Raw genomic sequence first — 26,884 nt, forward strand, 5'->3', positions numbered from 1 at the left:
GATGCTCAGACCCTTGCTCCTTGCCCTGAACCATCAAAGGTGAGGCAATTCCTCACAGACTCTCTAACCTGAACCAGAAAGTTAGGGGTGCAAGCACAAAGTTTGCAACTAGCTTTCCAGCAACAAGGAGAACTAAGTGAGTTAGCACCCAGCGTCGAACTCTGTAAAGACCTTGAGCGACCAGCTTCCTCAAAGTTCCACCTTTGGAACAAAGGACAAACCAAGATTGCATCTGGAACCACAGCTCTTTTCGGCCTTCTTCCGCCGGCTAACAAAGCAGCACACCACCAAGTGACTCTTTCTTTAATCCATTCAAGGATCGGTAACGTAACAACTGGGCATAGCTTATCACAGCTTTACAGGCTAAGCAAGACTGTTTAACTTGTTGTATGTGATTTAATGCTGTCATTGAGTTATTGTTGTGATTGTTTGCAGTTAGGTCATTGATTGGTTGGCTTCGCCAAAGCTAAGTGTTTAGTTTGCTAATGCTGATCACAAACAGATTCTTGCACACAACTAAACAATCTCTGCACTAATCCAGACCGTTTGCAACACAAATCACATTCACATAGACTCAATAACAAACAGGCTTTCAACAGAGCTACACCCAAACAGGCATCTCAAAGTTCCAGCTTCTTTTCTTTTGTCTTTGTCCTGACCACATGGTCAGACAAACACCTCCCCCGATCTGAAGCCAGCTTTGATTTGGCCATCTTGTAGTTCTCTGTTGTCAGCCATTTTGTTTTGTAGGCCAAACGGCTCTTTGATCACCACACCTACCTTTGTCTTTCTCTCTCGCGCGCGCGCACGCACACACACACACACACAAACACAAACACACACACACACACACACACACACACACACACACACACCAAGCTTGTATATAGTTAGTTAGAATGTGTATGTTTGATTTTGCTTTGCTTACTTTGTGAATAAATATAATTCTTTGGAATCATACCTGCTGTCTGTTTAATATTGCACAAGAGTGAATGAATAGTCAACCTCTGCTGTGTCAAGAACTCCGAAATCCTTCAGGCTTTACTGTTAATTTTGGTTATTGTCATTAATTTAATTATTAATCAAAACTCCAAATTAATAGTTTAGGGTATTTTATGAGACTGATATCTCTGGCTATCATTTTCCCTTTACGGGAATGGTGCCCCACGAGGTGATTTAATGTTAATTATGTCACATTATTTAACAATTATTAATTATTAATAATAATTATTAATTATTTCAGATAGCCAATTGACATACATACAGATCAACATAATTGGTGCCTCTGTATGATGCCCTAAAATATGTTGACCACAACATATTTGGTGCCCCTTGGTGAGGCCTAATATATTGATCACTACACTTTTATAAGCTATATTTCTTATTTTTTCACATCCTACAATATGTATGTCATACTATGTCTAGTCTAAATCATACATTACATTAAACTGAATGATTGCATGTACTGGAGGCAGAGAATGAGTAGCTGCAGATGTGTAGAGACAGTGTTTTCACCTCTGTCGGAATAAAGATGGAAGGATGTGACTGTACAGACAACACTGTCATTCATTTTTTAACATCATTGGGAAAATTCTTGAAACCTATGGAGACAATGAACATTTAAAATCCTTTTAAAAGATTTTCAGTGTTCTTGCATTACACACTGATCAGTCTATGTTGCAACTTATGCCACAATGACATACAATTTCCAACCTATTTACCTCAGAGAACCAAATGATAGACTGTATAAAATGATGGACGTGGCTATGGGTGATGTCACCCATTGGTTTGTAGACTCCCATTCTGAAGCCTTCAGCAATGGATCAGCAACACAGCCATCACCATCTTGATTTTTCTGGAGCCAGAAATGGCCATATTTAGACAAGAGGCTGAAGCTGTGGAGGAGTGAGCGTGTCTTAACAAGCCAAAACACAGCTTGAAAAAATGCTTACATCTCCCACACAAGGACAACAATTCTTTTAAACAAATGTGACAAGCAGTTTGGTTCTGCTCTCACATGCTGTGTGCAGAGAGCGCAAAAGAGGAGAGGAAGAGCGTGGAGATGCAGCTGCTGCATGCATATGTTCTCTGGCATCCTTTAAGAATATTTAAAGCTTATTTAGAAGATAATTAAAGAAATTAGTATGTGACTATTTAAAAAATAAAGTGGAGAAGAAAATGAGGAGAGGAGAAGAGCTAACTGAGAGGAGGAGAGCAAAGGAAAGTTGTTGAAAGTAAAGTGACGAGGAGAGCAGAATGCACTTAGCCTGATTGTTACAACTGAACACAGGCCTACTTTGTAGTTTGGAGGGTAGATATGTTGGTTTATTTATTTATTCAGATAACAGCATTTTAAAATTTTGTGTAAAGATTTGTTGATTGTGATGGTTATTTATTTGATAGAGCACTAAAGTGTGCGCAATATGGCATTGTTTTCTATATTTCCTGTAAATAAATGATAATTGTAAAAAGTGAATGTGTATGTATAATAGCTGCTAGGTGTCTGCAGTGTAGATATTTAGACTCCTCATAATATGAGTAAGCTAGACAGACATTTCCTCTGCTCATTATTGTGCACACATGTTCTGTATGTACTTAGGCCTCAAGAAACCTCCTGGCAGGGTGCATATTGTGTGTGTACTTTTTTTTCTCTCTCTCTTTGGCACCAGCACTTTGAGCAAAAAAAGGGAAGGGATGCCCCTTTTTTAACACCTGCCCTGCAAAATGTCTGTGCACACCACTGCTAGAAGTCAAATTCATCTTTAACTTTGTTTATTGTGCCTTTTGTCTCTTTTTTGGCAATGAATTACACAAAAACAAAACAAAACAAGTGGCGGTGGAGGGAGAGTCTGTAACCACAACTGTACAAAATCTTACAAAAAGAGCAGTTACACTCAATAGATAGTGAAAAGGCAACCAGAGGAGGACAAAGCGAGAATGTAAAGAAATGGAAATGAGTTGAGAAATGCTGGATTATTTACTCTATATTAACATGATATCGATATTGTATTTTTAAATATTGGTTATCATCACTATTTTATTGGGACCCCACTACCCCAAATGTAAATGCATTTGAACTTATACTGACATTAGCATTCTCACTGTGCAATAGTGACTTATGGTAAATTATTATTACTTTTTTTAACATGTAATAATTACTGCAATAATTCACCTGCCACAATAATCTGTGCAATTACTGAACTGTTCAATATTCTTAACACCTCTTAAATGTATACAATTATTCAACATACAATGCAAATAACTGTGCATACATCTTATGTTTATTCTTATTCTTTTTTAGTCTATTGATGTATATATTGTAGTAACCAATATAGCACAACACATATTTTATATTTCAGAATTTACAGAGTAATGTAGCACAATGCACATATTTGTATATTTTTACAGTCTCAGCACAGTGATATGTATTTTATTCCCACTATTGTAAGTACTAGTGTTAACATTGTAGCATAATGAACATTTTATTTCTATTTTATTGAATTTATTACTTTATACTGACATACTACTATTTCATACCCTTATTCTTACTTCTTATAATTCTCTATTCTTTACACCAGAGTGACAGTAACAAATGACACTTTCCCCTCAGGGATCAATAAAGTATATCTGATTATAATTTTGATGTTTTTAGAAAGTTCTCTGTCCACACTGAAAGTTGGGGAAACTGCTTTGAAATTAATTACAATTAACTTTTGTTAATTTTTTTTTTTAATTCAATGCATTATACTTCTGACTTTTACATAATTCCTGATCATATTACTATGTAACTCCTCATCATTCTTTTGTGTTATTGGTTCAGGAGTCTCTATCTATGGTGTATAAAAAAAGAACTTACAACAGCTTTTGTTGGCCTTTTACATTGAAACAGCTTTGCAAAGAACAGCTACACTGAGAGACACTTGAGTGCTCAAGTATGAGGTGCATAATTATTATTGAGAATAGTTTGGGTGCAGACAGGAGCAGATCATGGCAGTGTGCACTGCAGGAGCCTGCTAAGCATGCAAACACTAGTAATAATCAAGCTCAATCCAGTGATAATTTTTAGTTAAGTTGGGTTCTTATACTCTGGCATTCCTGTTATCTGTCATATCTAGTTTTGTTAGATTTTGTTGGCATTTTTGGCATAATGTGTTTGTATCAAATACAGAAGTAGAACAGAAATGTTGTGAGTTACAGAGAAGGGGATGACATGCAACACCAGTTCCCATGCGAATTCTGTTGCTGGTTTGGTTCAGAAATTCAACTGTAATTTATTTTACAGCAACACCTTAATGGTATCATTCAAGTCTACACAGTACTTGGAGAACACATTCCGTCACTCTTGTTACATAAACTAGTCTCTCTCTCTCTCTCTCTCTCTCTCTCTCTCTCTCACACACACACACACACACACACACACACACACACACACAGACTAGCATATATCAAAAAAGAGTTGGGTGCTGCAGAGAATGTCAGCCCTCACTGACTGAACCGACTTTCATTCCAATCAATTCCTAACGTAACCTGTGCTTCATTCACTAATGATCTCAGCAAATGAATATTGGTGTTCACCTTCAGTTACTCCTCAACAACCTCCAGCTGCTCCATTGTCACTAATTGGAATTGATTAAAGTGGAGGTGATATGATAATAGCACCCAGTCTGACATTTACCCCAATGCCAGAAACCTGGCTGAAAACTAATGTCAAGCAGAATCATCTAGAACTGCAGGGTGTAGAGGCAGTGCAGTATGGGACTGATCAGAGGAGAGATGCAGGACAAAGAAACAAGCACAGACACAGAGAGAGAAGTAATCCACACACCTTCACCGCAGACAGCATGGACCTCTTGTCCCGCAGTAAGAAAGAAGAAATCAGGTGGAGTTCATTGTCAGTTCTACCCAAAATATTTTATACAGCCCAGCATTTTGACTTCATCATTTACAATGATATTCAAAGGTCCAATCACTAACTTTGGATGAGTGTCTAAATTTAAGTTACATTCAGATACATGAATGAAAAGTTTGAGCTATTAATGGAAGATCAGCATTTTGTATGCAAATCAGAAATCAAAGTATAGATCTGTTTTACACCATTTTTTTTTCTTTTTACGCAGCAATGGTGCTATTGTGCCACTACAAAGTCCCTTCTTTATGTTGCCTTTACATTTATTACACAGAACCAAATGATGGCAGCATCATGCTGCTCCAGTGGATGATTTTAGACAGCATGCCGGCATTGCAGAGTCAAAAGAGGCGTGACTTAACATATGCGTCAGCAGTACATTATAAACAATAACAATGACATTAACATGGCAATAACAATCATTTACCATTTCTGATATATGGCGGCTGATCTCGTCCTCTCCTCAGAGGGAAAGGAACTCCTAAACCTCATTGTTTTATCAATATGTGGACATTTTCAGCCACTGTTCTTGTTTGAGTTAGCTGCTAACTGCTATCAGCTACTTTATAAATCTCCTGCAGTGGATCGCAAGCATTATGTTGTGTTCAAACTGAGCAAGAATAAAACAATTTGCATAAGCAAAATGCATGTAAAGTCAACATAAAGATGTGATTAGATGTGAATTCCCATGGGGTGGCGCAATGGACGTGATGGACGCAATGCGATGGACATGAAATACGTAAATTAAACAACGTGAATTAAGCAAGTAATGCAATTTCACATCATATGCTTTTGTGTGAGAGTTGAAAACTTTGAACTTCAACAACAAACTCACGCCACCATAGTCAATCACCACTGAGATCCTCCAGGGACATATGATGCCAAGGATGTACTGGCAGAAGTTCATTCATCAATTCAACGATTTCATGCGTGTATGACATGAGTTATTCACACGTATGAAACGAGTCAACACAAAATACTCTAGTGTTCAAACACGCACAAGTACCACAACGCGAAAATTTGCTGTGAACACAACATAACACGCTGTCAAAACGTCACACCTGACCTGCCTACGATCCCGTCCTGACAGTTGTCCTGTTTATACAGACAGCTGTTACTATCTCCCATGGCTGCTTAAAGATGAGACAACTTTGTCCCCCATTCCATGATTATACATTATATTTAGTACAGTTAGACAGAATAACAATGCGATATTCCTGCCTTGGACAGGCAGTGTAAGAGGGGCTGTTATAGTTCATTACAGCTTGGGCCTTATTTTTGTTGTTTTGTCCATGATTCTTATCTGTGATATTAACACTGTATTCATCAATCCACATCATGTACACATCCAGCAGATATGGTCTCTTTAGCTGATAAATGCTCCACTATGTTCAGCATCTAGCCTCACTGTGTCTGTCTGATGTTTACTGTTGAGCTGGTAGTGTAGAGTGAGTTTATCACAGCTTTCTTACTGAAAACAGCAGCTGCTGTGGAAGAGAACCACACTATGACAGGAGTGAAAGTGAGCTGAAGCTCAAAGCTCTGTAAAGTTCAGAGAAACTGCAGACTCTCTGTGGGTTCATCACTACAAGTGACCCTGCATAGATTCTCACATTGTCATTTGATATGTTATCATAAAAATATCCATTATAGCCACTTTAAGACCAGAGTTATAACAAACTGAATTGATTAATGTTAATTGATATCTTACAGCATCAGTAAATATTACTAGCAGATTTTCAGATGGTCCAAATGACCAGTAATGAAACAGAGGTTCCAGTTTTGAATGAGGTGGAGCTATGCTGTGCTTCGCGTTTGATTTTGTCAAATCAGCTTGCCATTTTTATTGAGGGTTGATTTTATTTGACCCGGGCACCTTTGTCCTTGGCAGGCAAAATTTTGTCTGTCCCAACGCATATTTTATTTGAAGAGTATCAATTGTTGCCATCCAACAGGAGATATAGAGTCCCCAAAGTTAGATTAAACAGACTGAGGAACTCTTTTATTCCTCAGTCTATTAAAATGTTGAATAGCTGTTAGTGCAGGGACTTGGAGGCACCACAGCCACTTTGATGTTGGATATAGCACATGTCACATGTCTGATGGTTTATTTGTCTGATGATATGTCTTGTCTGATGGATATTTAATGTTATATTCTTGTAATTTGTAATGAATTTTGTGATGAGAAACAAGTGTGTTGGATGCAAGACAATTTTCAGAATGAATTCTGATAATAAAGTAATCAATCAATCAATCAATCTAGAGGTATAATATAGTTGCAATATTTATGTGGCCCGTTCTCATTCCCACCCCATCAAATACTGTGGCTTTGTCAGTGATTTTGGGGTCACACAAAAAGGCATCTTTCGCCAACACGTTCTCCCTCTGACCTTGTCACATATAGAAATTTGCTCATGGAATTTCCACATTGAGATATAACGTGGAAAGTACCCTGGGTGTGTTGGTTGCTGACGTTCTGGGACATTGTGTCAATTTCAGGCTGTTACATCCACTGTTTGTTTTTAAATTACACTTCTGTTTACTCAGGAAATTTACATTTTGCATACAGTCTCTTTCAAAATAAACACACTACATCAGTACAACTCCGCAAATTGATATTTTTTCCATCAACAACAAAAGCATATGGTTGGGTTTAGGAAAAAAGCACAGGGTTTGGCTTTACAATCTTATGGTAAGCGAACACCCACGTCCCGGGTGAAAGTTGGTGGTTGTTGTTAAACTGCTAAACAACGGCAACTGGCCTCATATCATGCCGACATAAAAGGATGGCTTTTTTTCATCGGTGTGACACTGGAAGTGACTGACCGAGCGCCAGTATTCGATGACTTCAGAGTGAGATCACGTTGCTTTCGCAGCAGTATGTTACACCACAGGGCAGTGTCAGTTTATAACACTGCAGGACAGCATCAGTTTGAAACACCACCAGTAACAATGAAATATAAGGAGCTGGAAAGTCCCTATAGGGTGAGTGGAAGGGGAGGTGGATTGATCCAACAAACACCAAACTTTCGACCTTGAGCCCAGTGTTAACTTCCCATATGAATATTGAGCCAGGATGTTTTTTGGGTTTTTTTTTTAAACCTAACCAGGTGCTTTTGTTGCACAAGGAAATAAATTTTACCGACGTTATAAATGTACTTTTAAAAAGACTGTTCGCATGAACAAGCAGAAACTGTACATTTTCTGTGAAAACGGAAGTGTATTTTGGAAAAAGACAATGCATGTTACAGGCGTTAGCGTCCTTGAACGTCAGCAACAGAGGCAAGAGGTTACCTGGCGCATCATATGTAGATATAGAAGTCCACTGACAATGTGGCGTTATGTGACAAGTTGGGATGAGAACACATTAAAATACAAGTTGTTTATGTATGTATATAATGTATTATTAAAACATTGTTTAATACAGTTATCCACTGCACTTATAGATACAGTAACATGAAAAGCATAAATGATAATAACAACACATGTGTTGAGATGTAACTCACTGTTTTGCATCATGGAGGCCACACCAGTTTCCCAGCTTGTTTGACTTCTGAAATCTGTGCAGAGAGAGAAATACAGTTTTACTGTGTGACAATACATAATACATGGATAGACAGTACAGCTCACACATCTCTCCCTACACACTGAATTAGAGTAAAAGAAGAGACAGCATCCTCTTGAATCTCCACAGATCTACAGCAGTGAGAAAGACAAACACACACACACACACATATATATTTCTTATGTGTCTGTAGGGATTTGGAGAAACTTTTTTTTTGCAGATATAAGCATATGTTGAGGTGAAATGAAACCCTAAAAACTGATTGGAGAGAATGGCCAAATGCCAAGCCATCCTGTGATTGGTTCATATGGTAATATATGCTAATGTCCATAAAGTTATGAGCACAGACTTCGGTCCCACTCTGGTAGTCCAGCTCTCACAGTCACAAAATGAAAAGTACCACAGCTTTTTGTCTCGCACAGACAAGGAGCTGCTTTTATTTTTTTAAAGATTTCTGCACCACTCTGAAGTTTTGAACCACGTTTCTGTCTGTCCTGTTCTATTACCTAACTCGCTGTATTAAACATTTGTATTCTTTCTCTTGAAGACATTACAAACTGTCAATGAAAGACAACCTTTTGTTTATCAGTGCAAGCTGTCCACTTCTGCAGAAGAAATATACTCTTTTTCTGTCAGTTAGAAACTGATTCTGTGTGTGTTGCTGAACAAGTTCTGCACAGCTGCATACATGCCGCATATAAACTAGTATTCCAACACCGTATAGGAATATAGCCGGTTTTGGTAAAGCCTCCTGATAGCACCTTTCTGACTGATAGCTGGCTTGGCCCGGTTTGTCGTGATTGAGATATCAATAACATGAAATAAAATAAAATAAAATAAAATAAAATACATGGTTGTCTCCTGTATATTGTCTTATCTATTTACTTATTTAATTTTCAATTATCTGTTTTTTACTACAAAAATTTGCCAGATATTACTAGGGGCAATTGAAAAAGAAGGAAATCAGAGGTATTTCTTAATGAAATCGAGCTCTATTATTATCATTATTATTATTATTATTAATAATAATAATAATAATAATATCATTATAACAATAATAATTAATAATAATAATAATAATAATGTAGAATTTCCATATTTTGTGCTATTTCTAAACAAATAAATAAATAAATAAATAAATAGAATTAGCCTACTGATAATGAAGAAACTGTCTGTGTTCTGGTAGAATAGTTGTTGAAGTGTGATCGCAAAGTCCCCAGTTCAGTTCCGGTCAACAGCCTTGTTTCCTGCCTCATTCATTCATTCATCTTCTAACCGCTTCATCCTCTTGAGGGTCGCGGGGGGGCTGGAGCCTATCCCAGCTGACATCAGGCGAGAGGCAGGGTACACCCTGGACAGGTCGCCAGACTATCGCAGGGCTGACACATAGAGACAAACAACCATTCACGCTCACATTCACACCTACGGGCAATTTAGAGTCACCAATTAACCTAGTCCCCAATCTGCATGTCTTTGGACTGTGGGAGGAAGCCGGAGTGCCCGGAGTGAACCCACGCTGATACGGGGAGAACATGCAAACTCTGCACAGAAGGGCTCCCATACCCGGGATCGAACCGGCAACCCTCTTGCTGTGAGGCGACAGTGCTAACCACCACCTCTCTATACTATTTTTTTTTGTAAAAAAAAAAAAAAAAAAAAAAAGGCATGACAGACAGATAGTTGAAACAATACAATTGTAAACAATTTATAATTTATAATATTTATAGGCCTATTGTATGTAACGGTCCTCCATTATCACTAAAACTGCACTGTTGTGGAAGGATGATTATAGGCATACCAAGTTCACCAGTTTAGCCATCTTTAGCTATCTTGTCATTAATGGATGTAGAAAGCACATGACATTCATTATACCTCATCTCAATACTCTAAACCAAAGCCCTTTTAGGTTGGCTTAAAAAAAGCTAACCAATAAAGGCTTCAAAGCAGCTACTTCTCTGAAGCTCTTGTCATTAACAACCTGCATAATGAACATGAAGCAGCTCTACACACACACACACACACACGCACACACACACACACACACACACACACAGGCCGGCTATAGGCACCTTCTACCCGCTATAACTCAGCGCCTTTCTGCCTGTGAATGGAGACAAAGAGCCGGAGGAGCGGAGCCGCAGCTCTGCTCGGTAAATACCCGCCAGGCTTTGTGTGTCCGCGGGATTTTGGTGTCGTTGCCTCGTTAGTTGCGGCTCGTTAAAAAACTTGCGACACAAAACCGCGGCGGGGAGCCCAATTTGACCAGTAAAACTGACATAAAGGAGTTCTGTTGAACACACTGATGACAATATAAAAGTTTCATTCAGCCGCATTCAGCGCGCTGATATGAGGAGAAAAGAGCCCAGAGAGACACACAGAGGCTGCTGCTGCCGAGCACTGACCATACTGCTGCTACTGCTGATGAGTTAGCACTGCATCAGTCCCACTGCATGTTCATAATAATGATAATAATAATTATGATTACTTTTTAACATCATGGGGTTATAACACAATGAAGTTTTTCAGCATTAAGATATTTTAGTCAGTTGACAACCTGTTTTAAGAAGTTCAAATCACAAACGTTTCGGAGTAAGATGGAATAAAAATAAATGTTATATCTTAAATAAAATAGGTTGATCACTAAATATCACCCGCTTTTGGATAAATATTAAATTGGTTCAACTTATTTGAGTTTTTCAAGGACATAGCAGATGTTGGTTGTACTTAACTAACTGAATTTGTCAGATTATCAAAGAATCTCAGTAATGCCAGAGTTGGAGCTGCTTAAAAATGATGCATGCAAATTGTTACCTATTTTTTTATTTTTTTGTTAAGTTGAACAACTGGATTCTTTTTAAGAGTGAAGGCTATGCTGCAGGCAATTAGACATTTCAGGTAAAATGGGGCAAATAAGGTTTTTCATCTTGGACTCTTTAAACATCATCAGCCAGTCACCAAACATGTTATTGTGCTGTTACTACAAATGTGCATTTTTCAGAAGTGAGACCAACATGTTTTTGTGCCATGAAATCGTAACTTGTGCTGTTGTGCCCTACAGACAATTTTAAAGTATTTGTTGTCATTTAAAACTGTTAAAGATTATGCAGTGTGTCCCTATCAGCCACAATAGTGCAGAATTAGCCATAATTGTTACACACATTGATGTCCTTGTAGACAATACGGCACCAAGGAAACAGGGAGCAAAGGAACAGGGCAGGAAAGTTAGACGATCTTTTTAAAGGAATAGCCACAGGTTAATGATTTAATGAATTAATGAATTAATTGATAAATAGATTTAACCATTAAAAAACAAACATCTATCTATCTATCTATCTATCTATCACATTTTACCTTAACAGCTGTACAGTGGTGTAAGGAAGTTACGACGGGCCCCAGTGCACACTATTATGACGTGCTCTAGTGCATGCTATCACACAGGTATTGTCTTGACACAAATAGAGACTTGACATTAGACAACATCAACCTATATATAACATATAACATCAATGTATATTTCCCCAAAATACTCACTGCATATCTGACAAAAAGATCAATGTAAGAAATTAATCATTTAATTGAATTATAATATGCTATATTTATAGATTTTATACCTTACATAGAATAATTTTGTTTTAGATAGCTACTGACTCTTCAAGAGAGAAAACCATGCCTTTTTGAGAACATATAATGGCGCCATTCTTAAATTAACAGGCCTAATATTCTTTTTTAAAAATCATTTTTCTTTGAACACAAGTATATTTCAAAGGTGGCAATGGCAATCTGAATCACTTCCAACAGCCGGTTCTCTCTACGGGCCCCTCAACCCCAGTGGCCCCATTGGAATCACACTACCTGCACTGTCTATATTAACACGCCCTTGCAGTTGTCCCATTTCACCTGAACATGTCATTGGAGTGAGGTAGTAGTTCTCTGTGTTTAAACACCCAACATATCTAAATTATTTTACTTGTCAACATATTTTCATCAAAGAAATACAGCAGAGAACCAGAAGAAGATCTAAAAGTAACCCTTAAGGTAATGTTCAGAGTTTGAGGTGGTTTTCTTGATAGTGTCCCACATTACCCGACTTCACCCCATTGTTGGTGTTTTACCTTACATTAGTGGAAGGCCTGTAAGTTATCCAAAATTATGAGCAATTGTGAGCCGTCCAAAAGAAGTGCGCTGGATGTTTTCTCTTCAATGCTAAATCTGCACTGAAAAAGTATAACATTACAAACAAAGAAAAGGTTAGTTAACCTTACTGGGATGTATTAACTTGTATTTGTGTATTTATTTTTTTAAGAAATAGCATTTATTTATTGAGTTTTTCTGCAGTTTTTAATATAATTGTTTCCATGATGCTGCTATGGTGTCCTCAACAAACCAAGTTGCTTAAAACATTTTTTGGACTGATGGCAATACATTTAATCAACCTAACTTCATTTGAAAACAGAACGAAAACAGTAAGAAAATAATAAAAAACTTTTTACAGGGAAATGAAACCAGCTGACTGAGCTGAATGTGAACCTCAGTGGATCAAAGTCAGGCTGTAATGCTATGTATGCTCCACAGTCTTCAGCCTAATCAAGATGAAGAGCTTGGATCACCCAGCGAACTTCAGTGTATTTAAGAGGTCTGTTTCCTACACTTGCAAAGCTGCTGAAAAATGAGCCAGCAAACTGAACAGTTCTGGATGATCAAAGCTTCTATGAAGATAGTCTGGATTTAGATGATGAGGTTATTTTATCGCTGTTTTAAATGTGACATGACATGATATAAAGTAGCAGCCAATAGATCACTTATTCTGTAACTGAGTATTTGATTTAATTTAGTGTTTTAGTGCCCACGCAAATAAGCTTTAGCGAGAATAATTCATTAGCCTAATCTGTATTCAACCAGTGCAACTTTTAATGATAAAATCAAATACAATTTAAACATTTCAAAAGAAAGCCAGTGCAGAGTTCTGAGCTACTTCTGAGCTCTGTGTTGTAACATATTAAAGTGCTTGTCGGTAAGGTTGGATGTCTTCCCTGCTCTGCTCCTCAAAAATAAACCGTGGCTCAGGTGCGCGCGGCAGATACACAGAACATCTCGTGTGTTCACCAGAACATATGGGAGCAACGCGCTCGCGTCCCTCTGACACACACACAAAATGCTCCAGATTCACATGTTGGATGAATTCATTTCTGACCTGATTAATCATGCACTTAATTGGATTCGATTTAATTAAGACGTTAATTAACATCGGGTTTAATTAGATCATCAATTCTTGTAGATTTGCTGGTTGGGGTTTTTAAAAAGAGACCCCCCCCCCCCCCCCCCCCCCAAGACAGCACGCATTGTTGTAGCATTTTCATATTCATAATCACATTTATAAGGATTTTTTTAATGTGATTCCAACACCGAATATTAAAATGTTGTTTAACTTTTCTTCCTTATCACAGAGAGTTCGTGCAGGCCTTTCATTTCTTTCAGTCTAGGCCTCCATAAAATAAAATAAAAAACGGAAGGCCTTCGCTGGATTACCCGATAGCTTATTATAGATTTAAATAAAGTGATGAGGGTTAAGACTTAAACCAGTCAGAGGCTATCCGTTTACATATCAATTCAATCAAATATTTTAGATGACAATAATAAACATGTGACGGTATTTATAAGCTGCAAATGATTTAAATGTGTGAGCTGGAGTTGAGGTCAAATGAAACAGTGTTTCCTCATAATATTAAAGATGAGCTGTTTGCATGTTTTAATAAACAACAGAGCAAAGAAACAGGCCTGCCGACTGCCCGAGAATAGCTGAAAAGGAGTTTCAGAACAGTCACTTGACATTTCGGCTCAGTCTGCACATACAGGCAGGCACTGACAGTGAGTTCATGCCCATATGTAAAATGGGAATTTAGTCATGTAAATAATTTCCTCAGTACAATTGACTAAATGAGATCTAAGGGATGTCCCTGCTGGTATTGTAATGTTTTTTCACTCTTGAATGTCATACATCATGGCTGAATCACTGGCTCAATTATTTTTGATTTTCAAGGATGAATCAGCGTAGTTTTAAAATTGTTTCAACGCTGAAACAAATCTTTCAGAAATCTCAAAGTGGATTTATCAGAATTAACCTTTTTACAACCACAAGATTTAAGCGTTTTTCAATGTTGTTTTAATGTTGAAACAACAACTGACATCATCTCAACCACATTCCAAAGTTGAGTGTCAGTCGTGTGCCAGCTGGGATGATATGAGTCAGGGCGGACGACAGAAATGGTTAGTTAGATATGTATCAGTAAAAGGTGAAATACGACAGTCCTACATGTCGTAAAATCTTTGATAATCGGGTTCAATAAAATCTCCAAACTTGCAATGATCCAGTAATTTTAGTGACAGATTAAAAAGTGGACTCAAAGAGCAATGCAGTGGGAAAACACTCAATACTTAATATGTCTTTAAATATTTAGGTGAAAAATCGCGACAGGCGTTCTCCATGAACGAGGTCTCAAAAAAGAACACACACACGCGCCTATACTTTTCAAAATAGGCTACATTTCGCGTCCTGCGTAACATGGAGTTTCTCCGTTTCCTCCAGCCAGGCCGGCCGTTATAATCCAGCAGAGAACACGCTGTGAGTTTGGGATGAATCCACACTGCTGAATGAGCGGGCGGCGTCACCAAGCGCTCTCAGCACGAACGTCAAAGCGGCAGGAATTCGGGATTGTTTGTTTGTTTTTTTGTTTGTTGTTTTGTTTTGTCAGCCCTGAGTTGTAAATTTGCAAAAATCAGGAAATAACCCCGAACCGAGGACCGCAGTCCGCTGGTGAGAATTAGATGCAAATACAAGAATTCACATATTCACACAACTATCGTCATCTCTGTTTCGCTGCTGATGATGGAAAAGCGACTAGACAGCGCGTGCTGAGCAATTTCTTTAGGTTTTCATGAATGTGCGTGTTCTTTTCAAGGTGATTCAGTATCCTAAGAACTTGTGCAGCTAAGCATCTGCTGATTTCCAGACAGTTGGTGAATTAGTCAAATTAAATAAATTCTGAGGAAATCCAAACTTTTTCCACTTCCTCTGTCGTTGTCTATTTGAATGGTTGCTTCCTGAAACATTTCTGCCACCACAGAGGCAAACTGCCTTTCTTCCCTCCTCATTCCGATTTTGTTTCTCTGTCCTTTAAAAACAGTCACCTGCACCTTCTCTCTTTTCTCCTCTGTTGTTAAAGCTGCTGAAGTGCTCACGTCATATTTAAATTCCTAAATTTATCCTTTTTTATTTTCCCCGTTTCTTTCATTTTTCTGTCTTAAATATTTTTGTCTTTCGTTCTCAGCTAGGTTCCATACATGTCCGTCTTGTTCTTATCTGCTGGATAAACTTTTAAACTCCATGCTCAAAGTGATGGAGTGAGATGAAAAGGTGAGAGAGAGATGAGAGGGATAGAGGGGGAGAGGGAGTGAAAGAGAGAGAGAGGGAGGGAGCGGAAAGAGAGAGCGAGCTTACCTTTCTGTGGCATGCTGTAAAGAAGTAAAGTTTTGGTTCGTTTAGTTTTCCAACAGCTCCTTTCTTCTATTCTTTCCTCCAATTAGTTTCTCCTTGACTGAGGAGACAAGTGCTGAGAGAGACAGAGCTGCTCCTCTGTGGAGGAGGAGGGAGGAGGAGAGAGGGAGGGAGGGAGAGCAAGTGGGAGGGCCGAGAGAGAGGATGGAGAGAGAGGGAGAGAGGAGGGGAGGAAGGGTTTGGATTTGGAGTGGTGAGAGCTGAGAGAGAGAGGGAGAGTGTGTGTGTGTGTGTGTGTGTGTGAGAGAGAGAGAGAGAGAGAGAGAGAGACACTCCTGTGATCACTCTCCCACAATTCATCCCTCGTTCAGCTTCAGTTCACTGTGCTTTAGTGGCGTGAAATAAGTAGGCTAAATATTCAAGGTAAAACACTACAGATACAGTTCAAATACAACTAACAGTATTTAAACATACTAGTAAAAAGTATGCGGACACATGTGCTTGTGTACTTTCAGTCTGGGAGCCTTTTCATGGTTCAGGTCAGGTATCATAAGGTCTCCGTGTGCTTCAAACTAACTACAGTGGCATGCAAAAGTTTGGGCACCCCTGGTCAAAATGTATTTAACTGTGAATAGTTAAGTGAGTAGAAGATGAACTGATCTCCAAAAGGCATACCTCTAAAGATGAAGCAAGCTTTTCAACCTTTTAAGCAAGATTAATGTTTTTTTTGTTTGTTTGTTTGTTTGGTTTTTTTTGTTTTGTTTTGTTTTTTTTTACAGTTTTAGGGTGAAAGAAGGAAAGGAGCACCCTTCAAAATTTTGGCCACCTCAAGACATTTGAGCTCTCAGACAAATTTTACCAGGGTCTCAGACCTTAATTAGCTTGTTAAGGCTCTGGCTTGTTCACAATCATCATTAGAAAAGGCCAGGCGATGCAAAATTTCCAAGCTTTATAAATACTCTGACTCCAGAAACATTGTCCCAACAATCAGCAGCCATGGGCTCCTCTTAACAGCTGCCTTGTACTCTGAAAACTAAAATAACTGATGCCCACAAAACAGGAGAAGACTAAGAAGATAGCAAAGAGTTTTCAGGTAGCTGCTTCCTCAGTTCATGTTGTAATTAAGACATGGCAGTTCACAAGCACTGTGGAGGTCAAATTGAGGTCTGGAAGTCCAAGAAAACTTCCAGAAAGGGCTGCTCAAAGGATTGCTTGAAAGGCAAATCAAAACCCCCGTTTGACTGCAAAAGACCTGCAGGAAGATTTATCAGACTCTAGAGTAGTCATGCTCTGTGCTACTGTGCACCACCACCTGTACAAATATAAAAGACTCATCAGAAGAAAACCTTTTCTGTGTCCTCACCACAAAATTCAGTGTTTCAGAAGTTTACAAAGGAACATAAACAAGCATGATGCTTTTTGGAAATAAGTCCTGTGGACTTGAAATAAAACTTTTTGGAGTGGTGAAGGGTGAATCAATCATGGTTTGGGCTTGTGTTTTACAGTTAGAATGTTTTTTTTACACTTATCAGAGCTGCGAGTACAAGTCGGTACAAGTAGTTTTGACTGTTAATGCATAGCCTGTATTAAGATAATAATAATAATCCAAGATAGATAGATAGATAGATAGACCGCAAATTGGTGTTGCTAAAAGTTTTACATTTTAACAATCAACAATATGTTTGTAATGTTAGCTAATGAAGACGTTAAGGGTATGAGAATAAGTTAATGTTGTCGTGGTTGAATGGTAAAATCGCTAGTATTCTCTGGTAATGTCTTCACGGTGTTAGCAGGCTAATTTAGCAAAGTGATGTTACATTGGTTTTGCTAAAAGAAATAAAAGTAGCCTATGTGATAAAACGACACATCATTCATATTTACATTTGACTGCTGGTTTAGTGTTCGTATAAATGTTTTGTGTGTGTTTGTCTTCATAACAGTTAGTTATTTTTCTTTTTAACTACAGTCAGGCTGCGTGTGTCAGTGTGTGTTGCAATGGATCCTCCAGGAGACATGCTGTCTGCCGAAGCACAGGTGGGTTGCTGTCTGGTCATGCTAACCAAGCTAGTTTGGTAACATTAGCCGTCTTATTTAAATAGCCCCCTTTATCATAAGCCATTTACCCACATAGATAGCACAGTATTGCCACAAAGAAGTGCCTGCCAGGGCCACTGTGCGGTCAAGCTATCCATGGTCAAATTAGCCGCCCCTACATTTCAAGTGCACTCGTATTGGAAACCTTATGGTAACTGTATTGAAACGGATCAGAAAGAGCAGATTGCCTCAATAAGTAACTTCTTTCTTTCCTTTTTCGGACTTTCCAATGACAAGTGTTGCTGTATTCAAGTATTACCTAAGAGGCAGAGGCTACGAAATCTAAACTGTACAAGACGTGAACACAATACATAGGGTGTCAGCAGGGTATATTTTTATTACTAAAAACCATCATTGAGCTCCAGGTAAGTATGGGATTAAAAAATATTGGTTCTGTGTCTATGACATCACTTCTGGGGGCGTGGCTCACCATATTCAACTCCCTCTGCAGTGAACCAAGATGGTAAGTAAAATGACATAGCGTTTTGAGGTGAAAGATGTTAGTATTCTAGAAATTATAAAACTGGTGGATAGTTTGTAACTGTGATATATTTTGTTAAGGGGTGTAATGGTGATTCATAATTTTTAAAAATCACATCCATGTGAATCTTACTCTTTTTTTAAAATGCCATTTTGCTACTGTCCCACTTTAACAAATGGGACTGTGTTATTGGCAAACTGGGACAACACATAAGGAATTTGACTTGGTATGTCAGTGCTGAACAATTAACATAAAGCTGTAAAGATAAACACACAAAATCACACTATACTTTGAGGAGTATAAAACACAAAAATGCAATTAACAATTAAATATAACAACTAAATAGAAATATATATATATATATATATATGTACAGTAGTCATATAAATAGACTTATTGTGCAGTATGTGCAAAGTGTTCTTGTGTTTATTCTAACAGTTCAAGTTCTAATGAGTGAGTAATATAAGTGTAAGAGTTGATGTTCATAGTTTGCATTTTATCATTCACTGAAACATCAATTGTTTTCGGTTATGATTACTGTGCTCCAGTTGACTTTAGGCAGTCATAGTGACGTTACACATGAATTTAATAGTAGCTTAGTACTGTATGCAGTTATTTAGCTACCTATGAAGAGAACATTTCCCCATTAGGATTTCAGGAGGAGGGTAGATAGGTGATGACAGCATTATGTTGCTGAACGACGAGTTATTTTCTGCCACAAGGGGGAGTATACCATTAAGTGAGCGCTTCTGTCATGTGGCAAGCCACATACATTGTACTATTAATTATATTACCAGAAAGCTTAAATTTCACATTTATATACCTAGTATATCAGTATATTAAAGCTGTGCAGAGCCCTAACTTGCCATACATGACACTGTAGTGATATTTACGATCTGTGTTACAGGCTTCAGTACCAACAGCCTGCTTTGAGGCATGGCAGCAGCCCTTTGAAGGTCAGCTGTTAGACAGAATGAAATTGAAAAATGTTTAGTAATTTAAGTTAACCCTTTTTTTTCCCTTTTAAATTTCTTAAAATCTGTTTCACTATTTTTTTAATACTGAAATTTGCCATTAGAACCTGTGTATGTTTAGTGCTGATTTTATAACAAAGTGATACTTCGTGTACACTGTATTTACACTGTAAATGAGTAAGTTGTGGAAATGAATCAATGTTTTTTCTAACGTTTAAACATGGAGAAAAAATGTTAGCCATTTATTAAATATTTTGCAGAGATTATCAATCATAATGTCACCACATTTACCTGTGTGCATAGTGTAACATTAGCAAGAAACAGAGACATTTTGAAGTCATATAATACTTAATTCAATACATTCTACACATTTCTCCTGGACATCTTGTCAGGCTCACAAACCTTGTATATCAGCAGTTCAGTGACAAAAATCCCCATTCCTGCTTAAATTTGCATTTGTAGTACAATCTCATGTGTCAGCAAGAAAAATACATTAACCCTTTGATGCACAACATATGCACACCCCTTCTAATGCACAACATGGGTCAAAAACGACCCATATCCATTTCCCATGTTATTTCATGCTGGCTGAGTGTTTCTTTGCTCTATCTTTTGAAATCAAATTATTTTATGATTGAATATTCCAAGTATTCTTTAAATATCTTGTATTTGATTACAACAGGTCATTATTTCCATTTTTCTTTTCATACTTTATGAACAAAAATAGTTTTTGTATTACTACATCAAGTTTACACACAGATCAAAAATGACCCATTCATCCAAGTGTGATTTAAAATCAAATGACTTAATACAATAATAATAATTTGTTTCAAATAATTACTTCAGCAGTGAGTGGGGCCAAACACTCATACAATATTTGCAACATGTATATTTATCATTTTGTCACATACACATACCTCTGATAACAGATAACATGACTATGTAGAGACAGAAATGACATGCCATGGTGTAAACAAGATAAATGACATGGGGCTATTGAGTTTGTTTAATAAAAGGACAAGTTATAGACATGCTCTATAGGAAAGGTAACCTCAAATGACTTCTGCTGTTATGTGGTGCTAAATATAAAATAAAACTAAATAAAATTAACTTGACCTTCATGGTGGGGTGGGGGTGGTTCATTCTAGAACACGCGCTTCAACTATTATAGCAGCAAAGTCTGGTAGCTCTGCAATTTTACTTAGTTTTACTGAATTTTATTATATGTTTCTCAACTACTAATGGGTACTTCTGTGAAGAGAAGAGTTTATTCAAGAAGAGATTTTTTCGTTGAAACGAAGCAAGTCTGGAGGACACCATCCTATTAAGTTAGTTATTTAACTCCTAGGCTAAGTAGCTTAGCCAACTACTTAGCCAAATAGTTAGATAACGACTTAGCTAACTACAATAGTTTGCTAACTACAAAGAACTAAAATAGAATATGTCAACAGCTAGCTAGCTAACAGTAATTACTTACAAGTAATGTAATCACTCTCAAGGTAACCTAAACCTAATCAAATATAATGTACAACTATATTTCACAATTATCATCATATATTTTATTAGGGTAATGTTTGAACAATTGTAAAACAAGACTAACATGTATCAGATGTACAAAGGGAGCTGTGCTGAGCTGTGAATAGTTGTCCGTGGTAAGTATGTTCTTACTTGCAAACAAACAACTTTCACAGGTTCCTGCCAAATGCTAACCCATGTGTGCAAACTTGATGTAGAAATACAAAAGCTGTGCTTGTTCATAAAATAAGAAAGGAAAAAAATAAAATGATGATTTGTGCTAAACAAAAACAAGATATTTACTGATTACTTGGAATAATAAATGATAAAATACATTTATTTCAAAGATATATCATAGAAACACTCAGCCATACATGAAATATCATAGAAAATGGATATGGGTCATTTTAGACCCATGTTGTGCATTAGAAGGGTAGTGATACAAAAAGGGTTTTTATTAAAAAAGTAAGAAAGGAAAATATAAAATAAGGATGTATAATGATCAAAAACAAGTTAATTGAGGAAAACCTGGAATACTGAATGATGAAGTTAATTTATTGCAAAGATATAGAACATAAAAACTCAGTCGGGTCACTTTAGACCCATGTTGTGCATCAAAGGGTTAAGGTGATGTAATACACTTTTCCTGGAATGTTTAATTTTTTATGATTTATTGTCTTTCCCCATGACAGAGCCTTTAACAAAGACGTATGAACTAACCAAACCCTGTTTTTTTTCTCCTTGTCTTTAGGTCCTTACTGACCCAGATATTGACAGGGAGGGGGCAGTGATGACCCATGAGAGTGGAGTTATGTTCCCTGAATTTGAGTTAAAGTTATGCAGGACAAGAAGACAGCACTTTGGTCTCTGGAAACCCCATATCACCTTTGGATTCACATGGCCACAGTCTGTACTTGGAGATGCTGCAATAGCAGCACATAACACAAACTGCTTTCTACACTGCACAGTACTGTAGTACCAGTCATGGTAACGTCAATGTTCAAAGCCTATAATGGTCTATGTTTATATGCACATGTTATAAACACATGAACAACAGTTATGTACAGTATGTACTTGCTTACAGTGCCTTGTGTTTCATGCAGGTAGTATGAATATTTTTTATTTAAATTCAGTTTTTATACAGGATACTGTGCTTGTACGGGCCAACCTGTTTTTCATGTGTGCTATGCATTCAACCCTTTGCGTGCATACTTTTATGATGCATACCTGTATAGAAAGATACCTCACATAGGGTTAATGTTAATATTTTTCATAATCCTACAGGTTGGTTTTTTCTTTATTTTCTTTTTTTCACCTCACCTATGTAAAGTTGTTATTTTATCTCTTCCAATGTGTGTGTACAGTGTGACACTGTAATTTACCTACAGACACTTGACAGTCTGTAATCAACCTAGGAGTTGGCTCAACATTCAAAAATATCTTTAAGTACATTTTCACAGACAGTATACCCTCCAATTTACTTCTGCCTTCAATCCATCCAGCGTGAAATATGACATTCTGACATTTTCGAATGCAGTAAAACTAACTCCCTCATTTTTGCAGTCTTTACAATAAGTTACACTGGTCAGACCTTACATCACACTGTTTACAGTCAGTTATGATAAAAGTAATGAAACCATGATCAAACTGGATGTGTACTTGTTACGGTGTTTGTCACTTTGTAAGTATTTATTATGTCTGCAATAATGGGGATTTCACGAGTAATTTTCCTGTGTTCTTTTTTCTGATGATAGGTGTCAAAGTAATTTCACTTCATGGGCCACATACTGCCCAGTTTGATCAGGTGTTGGCCAGTCTGGTCAGTCCATTGAATATTAACCAATAAATAACACATTCCAATTTGTTCCCTTTCTTTTAGTGTCAAGAAAAAAAAATAGCCTATATTCTTAAAGTATTAGCCATTTATGAACCATCCATTTACAATAAAAGATATAAAAAAGCCTGACAAGTTGACAATGTGAGACTTTCATTTAAATTGGAATTACTTTTCTGCAATTTTCACAAAACAGTCTCAGTCCGTGGGCTGGGCTACAGAAGTACAGTACAGGCCAAAAGTTTGGACACACCTTCTCATTCAATGCGTTTTCTTTATTTTCATGACTATTTACATTGTAGATTCTCACTGAAGGCATCAAAACTATGAATGAACACGTGGAGTTATGTACTTAACAAAAAAAGGTGAAATAACTGAAAACATGTTTTATATTCTAGTTTCTTCAAAATAGCCACCCTTTGCTCTGGTTACTGCTTTGCACACTCTTGGCATTCTCTCCATGAGCTTCAAGAGGTAGTCACCTGAAATGGTTTCCACTTCACAGGTGTGCCTTATCAGGGTTAATTAGTGGAATTTCTTGCTTTATCAATGGGGTTGGGACCATCAGTCCCAACCCCATTGAGCACATGTGGAGTACATAACTCCACATGTGTTCATTCATAGTTTTGATGCCTTCAGTGAGAATCTACAATGTAAATAGTCATGAAAATAAAGAAAACGCATTGAATGAGAAGGTGTGTCCAAACTTTTGGCCTGTACTGTACATGTATCACAACTATTATGAAAACATGCATGTTTGTATGTCTGTAAGTTTCTTGACGTGACTGTATAAGCATAATACATTTCATGTACAGCACAGCAGTAAAGCCCTTGGAGGCAAATTATAATTTATGAATAAGTTTTCTATGAATTGATTGAACAAAGGCGGCACGGTGTGGTGTGGTGTGGTGGTTAGCACTCTCGCCTCCCAGCCAGAGGGTTGCCGGTTCGATCCCGGGCGTGGGAGCCCTTCTGTGCGGAGTTTGCATGTTCTCCCCGTGTCAGCGTGGGTTCTCTCTTCCTCCCACAGTCCAAAGACATGCAGATTGGGGACTAGGTTAATTGGTAACTCTAAATTGTCCGTAGGTGTGAATGTGAGCGTGAATGGTTGTTTGTCTCTATGTGTCAGCCCTGCGATAGTCTGGCGACCTGTCCAGGGTGTACCCTGCCTCTCGCCCGATGTCAGCTGGGATAGGCTCCAGCCCCCCCGCGACCCTCAAGAGGATGAAGCGGTTAGAAGATGAATGAATGAATGAATGACTTAACAAAATAACACAAAAAACATATGTGTCAAGTAACAGGATAAATATTTATTCAACATTATTATATTGACACAATGAATTGAACATATGGGAATCAGGGCACACACACTCTCTCTTTCTTCTCTCTTCCCTCTCTCTTCATTCATACATTATTGCATTGTGACAATGGGCTATTCAGTTAATTTAAGGAAATTTATTGCCTTAAACCTTTAATGTCGCATTAAAGGATAACTTCGGTATTTTTCAATCTGGGCTCTATTTCCCCATGTGTATGTGTGCATATGATTCATGGGTACCACTCATTCTAAAATTGGTTCAGTATTGAGGCGCGAAACGAGCTAAAACAGTAACGGGGGCAAATGCGTCCCGTATAAAAGTGCTTTTTTTCGCCACTGACCAGTTCAAATCGCAAGTGCTATCTCTGTAGATAGCATATTGTAGCGGCCCTGGGGCAGTGGTGAGTGTGAATGAGTGGAGTCAGCTGTCAGTCAGTATTGGAGCAGAGAGGGGGAGGGCGGCCCCGCTGAGTACTGTAAGTGAGTATGTGTGTATGAAGTGTGTGTTACGCTAGAAGAGTCAGAGTTTGGGACCGAGTCTTTTACGTGCTACCCCCTGGAGTGTTACTGGAGTTTTTGGAGTGCTCAAATAAATGCAAGAACAGGATGTCACGCAACACCCTGTACAGCTTTCACAGGCTGCCTTTGTCGGACGGCGAGATGCTGAAGTCGTGGCTAGTTGTGCTACAAATGGATGCTAAGACTCCTCTCCAGACACTGCGCCTTGCAGACCATCGGGTCTGCAGTGCTCACTTCTCCCAAGATGACTACTGCCAGCCGAAGAAGAGAAGACATCCAATCCCGAAATACCTCTTCCTCAAGAAAACAGCTGCCCCACAAGTAGAGAGAGCTACAGACACTGTGGAGCAAAGCTCGTGACATCACACAGCCCAGAGGTAAGGGAAAGGCTAAGTTAGTATGCTATTTACAGAGATAGCACTGGCGATCTGAACCGGTCAGTGGCGAAAAAACACACACTTCATACACACATACTCACTTACAGTACCCAGCGGGGCAGCCCTCCCTCTCTCTGCTCAAGCACTGACTGACAGCTGACTCCACTCATAGCACTGGCGATCTGAACCAGTCAGTGGCGAAAAAAAGCACTTTTAATGCGTAAACTTATACGGGATGAATTTGCCCCCATTACCGTTTTAGCTTGTTTCGCGGCTCCCAGTTGCATCCGCCTCCCTCAATACTGAACCAATTTTAGAACGAGTTGTACCTATGAATCATACACACACATACACATGGGGAAATAGGGCCCAGGTTGAAAAATACCGAAGTTGTCCTTTAACCTAAAATAAACACTCAAGTCTGACACAACTTAAACAGATTATTTTGTTGAATTCTGAACGCATCTGACTATATAACATTTCAGTAAGTGGCCTTGTTAGGCCTGGGTATCTGAGGCTTCAGCCCTGAGTGTTTTATGAATAGCCTCGGATCCATATAGGCTGAATCAGTGGCGTAAAGTGGTTACGATGGGCCCCAGCGCACGCTATTATGAAGCCACTGTGAAGCAAAGAACACATCCCTCAATGGCTTAAATCTGCAGTAAACAGCGTTAGGCAGGCCAAAAAACACATACAGGCTTAAACATGTAGTCCACTCTGCCACTCTGCAACGCGTTTCGAGCCAAACTCTTCTTCAGGCAGAAATAGTTGATTTACAAAATAGCTGATTTATAGTTAGAAAATAGAAAATAAGCATATAATTTTGTTATTGATGCTATTGACTATTTTACCAAAAAATAAACATATATTTATATATATATAAAGTAAGAGTACACCAATTATTAAAAAAGCCCTGGGTCTAATAAGGTGTCTCTCCATTCATACATGAAAGCTTAAAAAATGTATATATTGTAGATCAAAAATGCAAGTTTTGAGTCCTCTGTGTCATTCAAAGCATTTGATGTCATAAGCAATAATTACTTTCACGTTGCAGCTGGTAGAGGTGGAGCTCATTTTAAATGCTTTTAATACTGCTTTGTAAGTATACATCATCATTTATTAGCTGATTATGTTGTATTATTAATCTAACTTTAAAGCAGACAAATAAATATAGTGAAGTAAAAAGTAGCCTACAATGTTTCTCGCTGAGATGTGGGAAAGTATAAAGTAGCAAATGGAAATACTCAAGCACAAGGGCCTCAAAATTCTATCTTTATCTGCTATCAGAAGAAGTTTTCATGAAAGCAGATGCAATGCATTCTGTTTCTACTCAATACTGATTACTAAAAACTATTAATATATTTAACATCACAATGCATAATTAATCTGGAAAATATAATTGCCACTGATTCACAGCTCTCAAAAAGATAGTTAACTTTTCTCCATTTATTTTTTAACCTATTAATAAAGATTTAAGAAACAAAAGCCCCATAAAAGTAAAAAAAAAAAACTTTATCAGGGGAGAAAAATGGTAGAAACCTCAGGAAGAGCAACTGAGGAGGGATCCCCCTTCCAGGACAGACAGACGTGCAATAGATGTCGTACAGAACAGATCAACATAATAAATTAGCAGTAATCCATATGACACAATGAGACAGAAAGAGAGACAGAGAGAGATGCAGGACAGAGGGTAATGATAATAGCTTACAACAACATTAATTAAAGTAATAATATTATAAGAATAATTCCGGCTCTTGTGGTACAATATGTTGAAAGTATATATTAATATCTGACAGTATACATATGTGA

The 26,884-nt window shown here is 37.8% G+C and overlaps 1 protein-coding gene across 1 annotated transcript in view; it reads right to left on the reverse strand.

The window, feature by feature from the left end:
• Positions 1-16,098, reverse strand: part of LOC125887550 (paired box protein Pax-6-like) — a 52,276-nt gene extending 36,178 nt beyond the window's left edge. Inside the window, exons 1-2 of the mRNA XM_049574486.1 lie at positions 15,967-16,098; positions 8,413-8,466 (exon numbers count right to left, since the gene is read on the reverse strand). Coding sequence (XP_049430443.1) covers positions 8,413-8,466; positions 15,967-15,979 — 67 coding nt within the window. The 5' untranslated portion in view covers positions 15,980-16,098. The remainder of the gene's footprint in view (positions 1-8,412; positions 8,467-15,966) is intronic.
• Positions 16,099-26,884: the final 10,786 nt, after the last annotated feature.

This window comes from Epinephelus fuscoguttatus, linkage group LG4 (assembly GCF_011397635.1).
Source record: "Epinephelus fuscoguttatus linkage group LG4, E.fuscoguttatus.final_Chr_v1".
Taxonomy (NCBI): Eukaryota; Metazoa; Chordata; class Actinopteri; order Perciformes; family Serranidae; genus Epinephelus; species Epinephelus fuscoguttatus.